Below are 14,609 nucleotides of genomic sequence, written 5' to 3'. Positions count from 1 at the left end.
TGACTTCTGCAATTACAAGAGGTGCTCAAGTGGTTACCCTCAGTGTCCAGACACTTGTGATTATGGCGAACTACTGCTTGAGCAACGTTGACCAAAGTGTCCACTTGTGTACATTTTTTGGCAGCCCCCCTTTTCAGCACCCCCAATATATACCCAAAAGAACTGAAAACACTCAAATAAATGCTTGTACATAAATGTCCAAGTAGCACTATTCAAATATCAAAAAGATGGAACAACTCAATGTCCATCAATGGTTGAATGGATAAACAAATTGGAACAGATACATAGAGTGGAATATTATTTAGTCATTAAAAATGAATGAAGTACTAACACGTGCTACAATGTGGATGAACCTTGAAAACATTATGGAAAGGGAAAGAAACCAGACACAAAAGGCCACATATTCTATGATTCCATTTATGTGAAATATCCAGAATAGATAGACACAGAAAGCAGACTGGTGGTTAATGGGAAATAATTGCTTAATGGGTACAGGGTTTTACTTTGGGGTGATGAAAATGTTTTGGAACTGGATAGAGGTGGTGGTTGCACAACATTGTAAATGACTAAATACCACTGAACTGTTCAAATTAAAATGGTTAATTTTGGGGCCGGCCAGGTGGCTCAGGCGGTTAGAGCTCCGTGCTCCTAACTCCGAAGGCTGCCGGTTCGATTCCCACATGGGCCAGTGGGCTCAACCACAAGGTTGCCAGTTCAATTCCTCGAGTCCCGCAAGGGATGGTGGGCTCTGCCCCCTGCAACTAAGATTGAACATGGCACCTTGAGCTGAGCTGCTGCTGAGCTTCCAGATGGCTCAGTTGGTTGGAGTGCGTCCTCTCAACCACAAGGTTGCCGGTTCGACTCCCGCAAGGGATGGTGGGCTGTGCCCCCTGCAACTAGCAACGGCAACTGGACGTGGAGCTGAGCTGCGCCCTCCACAACTAAGACTGAAAGAACAACAACTTGAAGCTGAACAGAACCCTCCACAACTAAGATTGAAAGGACAACAACTTGACTTGGAAAAAAGTCCTGGAAGTGCACACTGTTCCCCAATAAAGTCCTGTTCCCCTTCCCCAATAAAATCTTTAAAAAAAAAATGGTTAATTTTGTTATGTGAATTTCACCTCAATAAAAACTAATTGGCAAAATTAAAACATTCCCAGATAAACAAAAACAGAGTTTGTTGCTAGTAAACTTGCCCTACAAGAAATACTAAAAAGAGTCCTTCAGACTAAAATGAAAGGACAATATACAATAATTTGAATCCACATAAAATAAAGAAATACAAACACAAGTAAAGGTAACTATATAGGTAAGTACGAAAGTCAGTATTTCTGGTTAGTAACTCCTCTTTTTAAATTAGATTTAAAAGACAATTATGTAAAACAATAATTATAAATCCATGTCTCTAGGCAGACAACGTATAAAAATATAATGTGTGAGGCCGGCCCTGTGGCTCAGGCGGTTAGAGCTCCGTGCTCCTAACTCAGAAGGCTGCCAGTTCGATTCCCACATGGGCCAGTGGGCTCTCAACCACAAGGTTGCCAGTTCAATTCCTCGAGTCCCACAAGGGATGGTGGGCAGCGCCCCCTGCAACTAGCAATGGCAACTGGACCTGGAGCTGAGCTGCACCCTCCACAACTAAGACTGAAAGGACAACAACTTGACTTGGAAAAAAGTCCTAGAAGTACATACTGTACCCCAATAAAGTCCTGTTCCCTTTCCCCAATAAAATCTTAAAAAAAAAAAAAAAATGTAATGTGTGGCAATAGCAACATAAAGGCAAGAAAGGATGGAGCTATATTTTTTAAAAGTTTTTGTATACTACTGAAATTAAGTTGGTATTAATCCAATCTAGATTGTTATAAATTAAGATGTTAACTGTAATCACCAGAGAAACCACAACACAAAAGGCCACATATTCTATGATTTTTCTCCACAACGAGACAAACGTACAGAAAATGAAACAAGAAGGGAATAAAAGCAGCACACTAAAAGAAAATCAGTCATAAAAGAAAATAGTAATAGAGGAATTGAGGAATATAAAAGATATGACATACGAAAAATCCAAGTGGTAAAATGGAAGTCCTTCCCTATCAGTAATTACTTTCAATTGAAATGGATTAACCTCTCTAATAAAAAGGCAGAAATTGACAGAATGGATTTTTAAAATGATCCATCTATATGCTGTCTACAAAAGATTCATTCACTTTAGAACCACATACGCAAATAGGTTGAAAGTGAAAGGATGGAAAAAGATATTCCATGTAAATAGCAACCAAAAGAGAGCTATAGTGGTTAAACTAATACTAGACAAAATAAATCTTAAGACAAAATCTTTAAAAGAAACAAAAAAAGGACATTATAAAATGATAAAAGGGCAAATTCAACATGAAGATATGACATTAATAAACAAATGCAATAAAAAACAAAAAGTGACAGAACTGAAAGAGAAATAGACAGTACAACAATAATAGTTGGAAGCTATTATTCAATACCCAACTTTCAATAATGGCTAAAACAACTAGACAGAAAATCAATTAGGAAAAAGAGGACTTGAACAACACTATAAATCAAGTAGACATTAATAGACATCAATAGAACACTCTACCTAACAAAGGCATATTATACATTCTTCCCAAGTGCACGTGGAGTATTCTCCAGGATAGACCATATGTTAGGACACAAAACAAGTCTCAATAAATTTAAGATGACTGAAAACACACCAAGTATCTTTTCTGAACACAATGGAATGAAACTGAATTCCATAGCAAAAGGAAATCTGGAAATTCAAAAATATGTGGAAATTAAACAACGCACACAAACAATCAAGGGCTCAGAGAATAAATAATAAAGGAAATTAGAAAAGATTTTGATATGAATGAAAATGAAAACACAGGATACATAAAGGATGTAGCAAAAGCAGTACTCAAAGGAAAATTTGTAGCAGTAAACACCTACATTAAAAAAGAAAAATCTCAAAATTGACAACTGAACCTTTCACCTTAAGGAACTAGAAAATGAAAACTAAACACAAAGCAAGCAGAAGGAAAGAAATGATAAAGATTAGAGTGGAGATAAATGAAGTAGAGAATCAAAAATAATAGAAATCAAGGATACCAAAAGTTCATTCTTTGAAAACACTAACAAAATTGACAAACCTTTTGCTAGAATGACCAAGAAAAAGAGAAAAGACTCAAATTACTGAAATCAGGAATGAAAATGGAGACATTACTCTGGTCTTACAGAAATAATGAGGATTAAAAGAGATTACTATGAACAACTGTATGCCAACAAATTAGATAATTTAGATGAAACGCATTGATTCCTAGAAACACACAAACCATCAAAACTGACTAAAGATGAAATAGAAAATCTGAATACACCTATAACAAAGTAGAATTTAAATCAGTAATCAGAAAGTTTCCAACAAAAACATAGCCCAGGACCAGATGGCTTCATTGGTGAATCATATAAAACATTTAAAGAATTAATGCCTATCCTTCTCAAGCTTTTCCAAAAACTTGAAGCAGAGGAAACACTTCCAAACTCATTCTATGAAGCCAGCATTACCCTGATACCAAAGCCAAACACGTCACAAAAACAAAAACAAAAAACTACAGACCAATATCTTTTATGAATACATATGCAAAAATACTAAACAAAATACTAGCAAACCAAATCCAGCAGCACATTAAAAAGATGTACACCATACCAAGTGGGCGTTAACCTAGGAATACAACAGTAGTTCAACCTATAAAAGTCGAAGTGAAACCATATTAATAAAAGAAAAAAGTGATTATCTTAGTTGATGCAGGAAAGGCATTTGACAACATCCAACACCCTTTCATGATAAACCCACTCAAAAAACAGAATGGAAGGGAATTTCCTCAACTTGCTAAATGGCAACTGTGAAAAACCCACAGCTAACATCATATGTAAGTAATGGTGAATGCTTTCTCCCTAAGAACAGGAACAAGGCAAGGATGTCCACTCACCACTTCTATTCACATTGGATAGAAAGTTTTAGCCGGGGCACTCAGGCAAGAAAAAGAAATAAATGGCATCCAAATTGAAAAGAAAGAGGTAAAACTATCTCTATTTGCAGATAACATGATCTTACACGTAGAAAATCCTAAAGAATCCACTAAAAAACTATTAGCATTAACACATTCAGCAAAGTTACAAGATACAAGATTAACATACAAAGATCAGTTGTACATTAGCAACAAACAATCCAAAAATGAAATTAAGAAAACAATTACACTTGCAATAGTATCCAAAAGAAAAAAACACTAAAAATAAATTTAGGAGGTGCAGGATTTATGCAACAAAAACTACAAAATATTGCTGAAAGAAATTAAAGATGACCTGGTACATTTATATGTGAAAGAAACATGCTGGGCCTAGGTAGGAATTCTACTCATTGTTATGCCAAGAAATTTGTCAGGTGCAGTTATTTTCCACAACTCTCTTAGCACAGGGAGAAAATGAAGTATGCTAGGCGTAACAGGAATTACCCTGTCACATCCATACTACCTTCATGACCAACAGCAACCTTCAAGGACAGATTGGGTAGTAAATCTGATTGAGTCCTGTTATCTAAAGGTAAGATGAAAGAAGCAACAGACTTACAAGAGAAAGTAAAGTGTGAAGCCCAGAGAAGCAGATACCTCCAAATATCACTTCCCCACACACTGAGTTGGCAATGGGAAAGCACTGCAGGATACATGTTACTAAACTATTGTTTCTACCCCTCCAATTTATTTATTAAATATGCATTAAGCATCAGTGTAAGCTGGTGGAGAAGGGGAGAAGGCAGAGACAATCCCTTCATCATTATATCCCCAACACCTAGCAAAGTAGCTGGAACATGATAGGGGATCAATAACTACTTATTGAATGAATGAACAACTTCATAGAAGTGAGTCATGGGAGGTTCACATGGTGGAATTATGTCTTGAAGGACACATGGGATATGGACAAGTAAAACTGAAGGGGAAATGAAAACATTAGCAAAGGTAGTGGAACAAGAGGTAGCATATGGGGCTCTGTATTTCCTGACTAGAATCTCCTGGACACCCATCCTGCTAAAGCCCTCAGACTAGACTTCCACCTTGTGCTCCTTTCACTACACTCTAAAAAATATAAGTAAATTGGAGTTGGAGAGAAAAAGAACAACTACAACAATGCACTTTGCTAAGGCAAAAAGTAGATAAACTTACTTTGAGACTGGAGGGTTGCAAGAATTCTGAACTTGGTCTTAGACCCCTTCTCACTTCAAATAACTCCTATTCATATTTCAAACTCAAATAGCCACAGTCCTGGTGCCAGAAATACTTCCATGAACCATTCATTCATTTTCATTCATTTCATCAACAAATCCTTCATCTCTCCTCTTCAAACACAGACCCTATATGTTCCGCAATCTAACACCAGACTCAAGATAAGTCTAGTTTCTGCATAGGCTCTCAGAAGCCCTTCTCTCCCGTGCGTAATGCCTATGTGTAGCCGTATCCCGGTTTCCTTCCTAGTTTCCTTGCCCAGGTATCTCAAACGCTCCATAACGCCAAGGTGTGGTTTCATTGAAGAGGGCATTCTGAGCCCATCTGTAACTTCGTCCAGCCACTCCCCATAATTCCTGAACACCTAATTTCCATTCACTCACAAACAGCCCTCACTATGCGCTAGCCTGTGCAAGACAGGAGAGAGCAGGACCCCAAGGTTCCGTCCTGGGCTGTGCAGGTTCGCCCGCGCCTCCACCCTGCCCCGCGCCCCCTCGCTCTACACGCTCCCAGGCATTGCATGCTCCACCGACACCAAGCATCCCCAGGCTCACACTCAGCGTTTGCCCCTCTACTTCCGCCCGCAGGAGCAGGCTGGCACCGCCGGGAGTGCAGGGGGCGCTGGGGCAGGAAAGGAGGAAGCACCACCAGCCCGCACCGTCCGCGCGTTCGCAGACCCGGAACCTGACCGCCGTCGGGTTCCGGCCGCAGAAGGCCCCCCGCGAACCGCTCCGCCGAAGCCCAGTCGATCCCACCTTTATGCTCAGCATCGCTGTCGGCGTCGCTCCCGAAGAGGTCCTCCATATCCGCCATTCTCGCCTCCGGCCGCCTCTGCCTTGGCTGGGGACTGCTTCGCGACTGTCTTTACGGCACGAAACCAACGGAACGCGACAGTGTCGCAAAGAGTCTCTAAAAGGCTGCTTTCTTCCTGTGACCTAATTTTCGCGTGCTCCACGAATCTATATGCTCGTCGACTCCTAGGCGTTCACATGGCGACAAACCCCGCCCTTTATATCTGTTCTCATTGGCGAGGATTTTCACCGGAGCCGGGCCTTCGGGGTCTGAGCGCCGGTGGAGTGGGTGGTGCTTGACACGCTCCCCCGAGGGTCTTGGACCGTGTTAAACCTGCCCGGAGTCAGGCCTGAAGTCCTTTGTTTGATATTGACGCGCGGTTCTTAAGTTGTTGAGGACTGCAAAGTGCTTTTGCTTATGTTGGTAATATATATTGCTATTTACCACATTCATAATTAAATCAGAAATTTAAAAAAATTACTTAAAAATAATAAACAGGTTAACAAATACCATTTTAAAATTTTAAATCACTGGATTTTTGTAAGAGAAAAAAATTAGAAGAGTGGAATTATTTTACAGTTTTCAAAATATCTTTAAGGTCTGGCTTAAAAGAAGACAGCTGAATTCTCATACCTGCTTTCACATTCATTCAGTCTGTTTTGGTTGAGGCTTGTGGAAAAAAGCTGGCCTCATAACAAATATTTACTTAATTAGGAAAGGGAGGACCCTACAGAGTCCCCTCCGGAAAGAGTATTTCTCCGACAACTCTTTGACCAATGCAGCTTTAGTGCAGTGTATCTCAAGCATCATAAATTTTCCATCCTAACCCAGTACACAATGTAAAAAATTTGAAATAAATAGTTCACAAAACAATACTTCCTTTACTGCTAAGATGCAGTCTAAGATTTCCTATCCTCTATTTTATTCTATTTCAGCTTCTTATTTTATGTTTAATGCTGACAGGCAGTGCACCCACTAAAATGATTTCATGATTTACTAATGGATTGCAACCTGCAGCTAGAACACTACTTAAAGGGTTTCATTGACTTGTTCATTTTGCCTAGAAATTGATTTTAGAGGATATGTGGCTACAATTATACATAGTAAAACCAGATAGTAATAGAGTTTTCATAATAGGTTAGTGCGAGGTAAACACTCTTGCTTTACAGGAGCTCAAAGAAATGAAGTGATTGTATGCATTAAAGAACTAGGTCTCTTTTAGAAATCTTTAATTTCAGTTTTTAAAAATGTACATTCTAGGGCTGCCGGATGGCTCAGCTGGTGAGAGCGTGAGCTCTGAACAACAGGGTTGCCAGTTGGATTCCCACATGGGCCAGTGAGCTGCGCCCTCCACAGCTAAATTGAAGACAATGAGCTGCCGCTGAGCTGCCGAAGGGGTGGTCGGATGGCTCAGTTGTTTAGAGCCTGAGCTCTTAACAACAAAGTTGCAGGTTCAATTCCCGCATGGGATGGTGGGCTGCACCCCCTGCAACTAAAGATTGAAAAGGTAACTGGACTTGGAGCTGAGCTGCGCCCTCCACAACTGGATTGAAGGACAAGTACTTGGAGCTGATGGGCCCTATAGAAATACACTGTACCCTGATATTCCCCAGTAAAATAAAATATGTACATTCTCCCACACCAAGACACATCATAATTAAAATACCAAAGGTTAAAAACAAAGAGAATCTTAAAGGTAGCAAGAGAATAGCAGTTAGTTACCTACAGTAGAGCTCCCATAAGACTGTCAGCTGATTTCTCAACAGAAACTTTGCAGGCCTGAAGGAACTGACAAGAAATACTCAAAGTGGTGAAAAGCAGGGACATAGAACTAAGATTACTCTATCCAGAAAACCTATCATTTAGAATTGAAGGAGAGACAAATACTTCCCAGACACACAAAAAAGCTGAAGGAGTTCATCAACACCAAAGTATTACAAGAAATGTTAAAGGGACTTCTTTAAAAAGAAGAAGAAAGAAGATTAAACAAAAAAAAAAGAATAATAAAATGGCAATAACTATCAACAATTCCTTTAAATGGATTAAATGCTGCAACCAAAAAACATAGGATGGGTGCATGGATAAGAAAACAAGACCCTTACATATGCTGCCTACAAGAGACTCACTTCAGATTGAAAGATACACACAGGCTAAAAGTAAAGGGAAAAAGATATTTCGTGAAAATGGAAACAAACAAAGAGGTGGGGTAGCAATACTTATACCAGACAAAATAGACTTTGAAACAAAGTCTACAGGAAGAGACAAAGAAGGACCCAGTAATCTCACTTCTGGGTACTTATCCAAAGAAACCCAAAACACTACTTCGAAGGGAAATGTGCATTCATATGTTCATTACAGCATTATTTACAATAGCCAAGATATGGAGGCAACCTGGGTGTCCGTCAGTGAATGAATGGATAAAGAAGAGGTGGTACACATTTACAATGGATGAAATCTTGCCATCTGCAACAAAATGGATGGACCTAGGGGTATTGTTCTGAATGGAGAAAGTCAGATAGAGAAAGACAAATGACATGCAATTTCACTTATATGTGGAATCTAAAGAACAAAATAAACTAACAACAGAGACAAACTCATAGATACAAAGAACATTTTGATGGTTACCAGATGGGAGGGGGTTGGAAGGATGGGTGAAAAAGGGGAAGGGATTAAGAAGTACAAATTGGCGGTTACAAAGTAGTCATGGGGATGTGTAGTATAGCATAAAGAATATAGTCAATAATATTGTAGTAACAATGTATGGTGTCATATGGGTACTAGATTTATTGGGGTGATCACTTCATAATTTATATCAATGTCTAATACTATGTTGTACATCCGAAACTAATATTGTATGTCAATTGTAATTGAAAAATTAAAAAGTTAACTAAAAATGTGCATCCTGTGTTAGATTATTATCAAATTAGGCCAATATGAGGGTTTTGATCTTGGACAAGCAACCTGGATTTTGAGTTTGGAGATTATGAGATATATTTTTGTTGCAAATAAGAGTGCCTGACATGGTCCAAATGGGCAAAAGGTAGCTAACTAGGTATGTTATCAGTTCTAGAGCTGTTGTGATAAAATGGATGATATAAAAGTGGGTATATGGGATTACTTTTAAACTTTCTGGAATACTGGAAAAGCAAGTATTCTATTTGTAATTCAGTTTCATTTTCATTTAGAATACTATCCTTGAAAAGTACATTGATTAAATCTTAATAAATTGAGTGAAGCATGCTGAATCACCATGCCCATATTCATGACTAGCAGAATTAATGTGTTTATCCCATCAGAATAATGCAAAACAAATAACTTCTGGTTCTTTGATTTTCACTTTTGTTTTTACTATACTGTATGCTGATCGTTGCTGTTTTATTCATTGTCTTTCTTCAAATATAATGCAATCAATTAGATTTCAGCTAAATCAATCACAATCATTTTCCAGTACTGCTTGCCTAAGGTTACACCCAGATCAGTTTCATTGAATGTTAAAATAATATTTTCATTTATCCTATTGGATCAGAAGTTCATCTTACTGGGTTTGTGTTTAACTAACTTAACTCTGGATGTTAAAATAATCTCTTGATTTGCTCCCAGGGATGAAATATTTCATCTATTATGTGTGTGATTCACTAAAACATCTCCAGAGTAACTTTACTTTGATTCCCAGTTTTTGAGGTTGTCTCTTTTTTCCATGTTCTGACTTCATTAGGTGAAGCGAGATCCTCAGACACCACAATACCCCCAGTCAAAGAATAGGGATTCAAGTAGGTTGATGATGCTAGGTAGAAGACAGAAAATGTAGGAGGAGGAGGGGTGAGAGGGGGTCCATAGTGACTATAGAAAAAGCTCATAAGTAGCTTTGATTAACTGCCTCATATTTGTTTCTACAACAACAGATGACAATGCCGTGGTCTGGAGCAAGATGAGGATCTGAGTCAACAGACCACCCATCTTAGGTGGTCACGTCCTCCCATGGAAGAGCATGCACCATTTTTCCCACCAAATCAATATGTTAACTCCCTCACCCCATCTGGCAAACTATAAGTCCTTGGGACAAGCGCTCTCTTTCTGTCTCTGGCCCTCGAGCTCTCTAACCCTCACTCTCTCCCCCTTTCTCCCCCTTTCTCTCTCTTTCTCCCTCTCTCCCCCTGTCCCCCACCTTGGCTAGGCCCATTCTCTTCCCTAAGAATGTATCACTAATCAACCCTGCCTGCATATTAATCAGCTTGCTGGCCTTTGATTCTTCACTGTGTAGGCAAGAAGAACCAAGACGCTCGTAAAAGGTAGCAAAAATGCCTTTAAATTTTATAAATTATATGCTCACATCAAGTTGCAAAACAGGAATATGAGGTGTGATCAAAAGATAAGGTGAATGTTTAAATTTAAAAAATTTATTACAGTAAAAGACACATTGCCATTAATCCCCATCAAAATATTCCCCCTTGCTTTGAACACATCCCTTCGTTCTTGCCGTTTTCTGAAGCAGTTCTGGAAGTCCTCTTCTGTGAGTGTCTTTACTTCATCCTCCATTATGACAAAAGGTTCATGTCACACATCACTTCTGGTACAGCAATTTCTGTCAAATAAAAACATTATGGTGTGTCCTCATCCACCTGATTCACTGGATCTGGCACCCAAACTAGACCATGCTGAGAGACCAAATGGAGAGTCCCCAAAACTACATAAAGAGAGATGCCTGACCAACCCTCAGCTGCAGTAGTCCTCTTAAGCTTCCAGCTCCAGTGTGCGTGCAACCTCAGTGAGAGACACCAGATTACAGGTGCCCAGGCTGGCCCTTTCCTCAATTCCTGTCACACAGAAACCAGGAGACAATAAGTGGGTGTTGTGACATAATGCCTCTAAGTTTTGAGGTGATTTGTTATATAGCAATAGCAGTTGGAAGAGTTACTCAAAAATTTTACAATCTATGAATTGTAGTCCCTAAAATGAGGGACTAAGCCAAGAAAGGGAAAAACTTAAAAGGCAGGAAATCCAAGATTGAAAAGAGGCAAAAGAAATTTCCAGAATGATAGTTGGGCCTGCAGGCCAAGAAGGATGCTGGTCCAGATTGGAGCAAGAGGACAGAAGGTTCCAAGAGAAAGCAGGCTAAGAAGGAAATGAATAGAATACCTGCTACATTTGCTAATCCAATAAGGATAAGTGCTTTCTCCATGCCAGAAACTAATCTAGGCACTGAAGATACAACAGAAACAAAATAGGTCAAGTGTCTGTTCTCAGAAACTTGTATTTTGCTGGAGGATGAGAAACAATAAAGGAAAGAATATACTGTACTAATAAACCTATAAATATATATACTTTCAGTTTTGTATATTTATATCTGATGTGTTTGAATATTTTGAATGGGTATTTTCTGTAATTATATAAAAAATTTGCAACTGACACATTAAAACTAAGCAAACAGATAAGCAAGGCAATTATTAACTCCAAGAAAAACAAAATGAATGTACCTCACTGTGCGTTGTGGCTCAGTTGATAATAATAATAATAGGTAATACCTTGTGCCAGGCACTGTTTTAAGTACTTTTTATACATAAGTCCACAGTACTTAATCCAAAAACATTGGAGCCATATGTTTCAAAATTCAGAGATTTTCCCAGATTTTAGAAAGGTAATACTATACATATATATGTAGTCTTTATTATTTAACACATCCAGTTGAGTGTGAACAGTATTCTATAATCAAAATTCAATTTATATGGTAAAAATGTATGAAAATCAAAACTAAGAGGGATAAACAAAACTTTAAATAGCTTCAGGTCTGTTCAGGACAGCATTTGCCACCAAGTGAGTTATAAAAGGATTTTCCGTTTCAGAGCTTTTTGGATTTCAGAATTGTGAATAAGCGCTTGTGGACAAGAACTAACTTTCTCAATTCAAACAATAACCCTCTAAGACAGATTCTATTATATTCCAATTTTATACGTGAAGAACCTGACAGAAGCACAGAGAAGCTAAGTGACTTTGCCCTAGGCCGCATAGCTAATAAGACTTACTAATAACATTGTAAATACTGAATGTTTTAAGTTTAGTAGTACTACTTGACTTTTAAAATGTCACACATACACATACATATACTCATAATTCTAGTGAGGAATATTTTTATGTTTTGATGTGGAAGCATCCAAGATACACGAGTAAAGAGAAAAAACAACATTACGAATAGTGTGTGGAGAGAGAGCAACAGAGAGAGAGAGAGAGAGAGAGAGAGAGAGAGAGAGAGAGAAAGAGAGAGAGAGAGAAATGGATCGACTATCACTGGGAGATGGCAATGGAAGTTGGAAACGGTTATTGCTCCTGAGGAGAGGAGCTAGGAGACTGGAGGAGAAGAGTAGGAGAGAAATATTAGTTTATACTTTATACCTTTTTGCAGCATTTGAATTTTGTACCAAGGGACTCTATTTAAAATCAAACTAAAAAGTAGTAAAAAGATATACGCCAAAATGTGAGTACTGCTTAGTTAACTCTGGATGCTGAGATTTTTCTTTTATTTTGTTCTTTTCTATGTTTTCTAAAATTTCTACAATAAACATGGATTAGTTTTAGAATAAGAGGGGGAAAACCTTCTTTAGGGAGTATGTATATCCCTTCACTCAACTATATTTTTCTATTAATTTTGTATCTAGGATTCTATGACTACAGAAATCTTCAGATTTTGAAGAATAAGTAAACCTGGGCTTTTTGGGCTAATAAATGAAAGTTTTTACTGTCATAATCGATGGTGGGCTTCAAATAATTTTTTTTATAGGTGCTCTGTTTACTCAGTTGGAGTTATAAAATCTATTTAAATGTAAAGCTGATTACCTCATGGGATAGTTTTCAAGCTATCAAGAAAAAGACAAATAAATACATGTCTCATAATAAAACTTAAACTGTTTTCCAAAATGATAGTAAGTCCGTTCCCCAAATCTCTTTCCTCTCATCATCATTAATCTAACTCACTTTTATAAAATTCAAGTGTCAACTCCAAAGCACTGGTAAATAATTGTTTTCTATGCAAATGCATAGGACAGGCAAACATAAGCTTGGAAAATGTCCCAGTACACTTCCTATGAAAATTTGCACTGATGTTGAGAAAAAGAACAGAATGTAATGAGTCAGAAACTATTTCTTAGGACTGAAGCAAAGATTGTCCTTTTGAAACCTTTCCTCTTGAACCTAGGGTTAGTTCTAGGGACTAGCTTCCTAGAATAGGTAGGATTTAGATTCCTTCCGGAAGTTTAAGGGTTACCAGGGAGCTGTGTCCTTAAAAAACCCAGGCAGCAGACCGGATGAGGTCAACTTTACAGAGCCGGAACAACAACTACTGGGGGAAGGAAATGGAATGAACAAAGAAAAGAGGACACAGAAAGGGAGGGTGGGGCCACTGTGGGTGTGGGTGTCAGTAGCGGAAGCTGAATAAGTAAAGTAACATGCAGCAAGGACACTAAAGAAACTGAAAATGAAAAGTAGAGGAAGGATAGAAAAGAAGGAAAAAATAGATTAAAGAGACAAAGGGAAAGGAGGAGCCATCTGGAAAGAACTTTTTTTTTTTTCCCAAAAAGAACATAATAAAATCGTGCTAAGATGGGGAATATTGAAACAAAAATGGAGAAACATTCTCACTATATAACCGAAGAGACAGAGAAAAAAGTTAGCAGATTTTATAGATTCCCTGCCAACCAATATTCATACAAACAAAAAGGAACCACTAAAACCGATTCAGCCCAAACATAAAACAAAACTGAAAATTTCACTTTACAATAAAACTACTCTAATCAAATTTCTTCACTAGATTTTCTTATTCAACTAGTTGTTTCAGAATCATGTGAGAACACAGCATAAATACAGAAATGTCTCACCTGAGGGTGGGAACCCCTGGCATGCAGGCTGTATCCGGATGTCAGCATAGTTCATCTAATCCATAGAGGGATTTCCATGTATTTCATGCTTACAATTGCAAAAAAAGGCATTGCAGTGGTAGAACCCTTAATGGTAATATGACAAGAGGCCACAAGATGGTGATGGTTTACCTGAAAAGACCTTGTTCATCTGCAAAAAATCACACACACACACACACACACACACACACACACACACGCACACACGCACACACGCACACACACACACACACACACCCCTACCAATTTTCCTTAGCAAAAAGTTGACTCAGGAAATGGGGGTGGTGTGAAGGAGAGAAGACATTTGAAAATCTTAACTTTACATAGTAATCAAAACATTTCTTACAACAAAACTTAGAAGTATTTTTTTCTATTTGGTTTCTCTTTTTTTCCCAATTAAAAAAAAAGTACTTTTAAGACTGGTAAATACTAAGGATATATTTTTCAGCTATAGGCACTCTGATTTTATGTATCTACTGATAAAGGAATACACTAATTAAATAAAATAACTTTTACCTTTTTGGGAAATTCGAAATTTTTTCTTCAGATCCATAAAATGAAATTTCCCTACGGAGTCCAGTGAAGATTTTATTTCCCTGACTGCAATTTATTTCCTTAATCATTAAGG

At 38.1% G+C, this 14,609-nt stretch overlaps 1 protein-coding gene and 1 long non-coding RNA gene across 8 annotated transcripts in view; both read right to left on the bottom strand.

Moving 5' to 3' along the window:
• LEO1 (LEO1 homolog, Paf1/RNA polymerase II complex component) overlaps positions 1–6,255 on the bottom strand; it is a 43,735-nt gene extending 37,480 nt beyond the window's left edge. For 2 of the 7 annotated variants that reach the window (XR_012494751.1, XM_074327739.1), the window contains exon 1: positions 6,041–6,228. Coding sequence is in view for 6 of the 7 variants with exons in the window: in XM_074327739.1 (XP_074183840.1) it covers positions 6,041–6,098 (58 nt within the window). In the remaining variant the exon portion in view is untranslated. Of the gene's footprint in view, positions 1–6,040 lie in introns of all 7 variants that reach the window. The other 5 variants (XM_019730627.2, XM_074327737.1, XM_074327738.1 and 2 more) reach the window with 5 other exon arrangements.
• Positions 6,256–10,447: 4,192 nt separating this feature from the next.
• Positions 10,448–14,099, bottom strand: LOC141570358 (uncharacterized). The gene is made up of 2 exons (XR_012494358.1): positions 13,943–14,099; positions 10,448–10,659 (listed from the first exon to the last, which is right to left on the bottom strand). It is a non-coding gene; the product is annotated as an uncharacterized LOC141570358 (long non-coding RNA).
• Between the last annotated feature and the right edge of the window lie 510 nt (positions 14,100–14,609).

This window comes from Rhinolophus sinicus, linkage group LG03 (assembly GCF_036562045.2).
Source record: "Rhinolophus sinicus isolate RSC01 linkage group LG03, ASM3656204v1, whole genome shotgun sequence".
Lineage (NCBI taxonomy): Eukaryota > Metazoa > Chordata > Mammalia > Chiroptera > Rhinolophidae > Rhinolophus > Rhinolophus sinicus.
The sequence above is the reverse complement of the archived record's forward strand: the minus strand, read 5'-3'. Positions and strand labels throughout refer to the sequence as shown.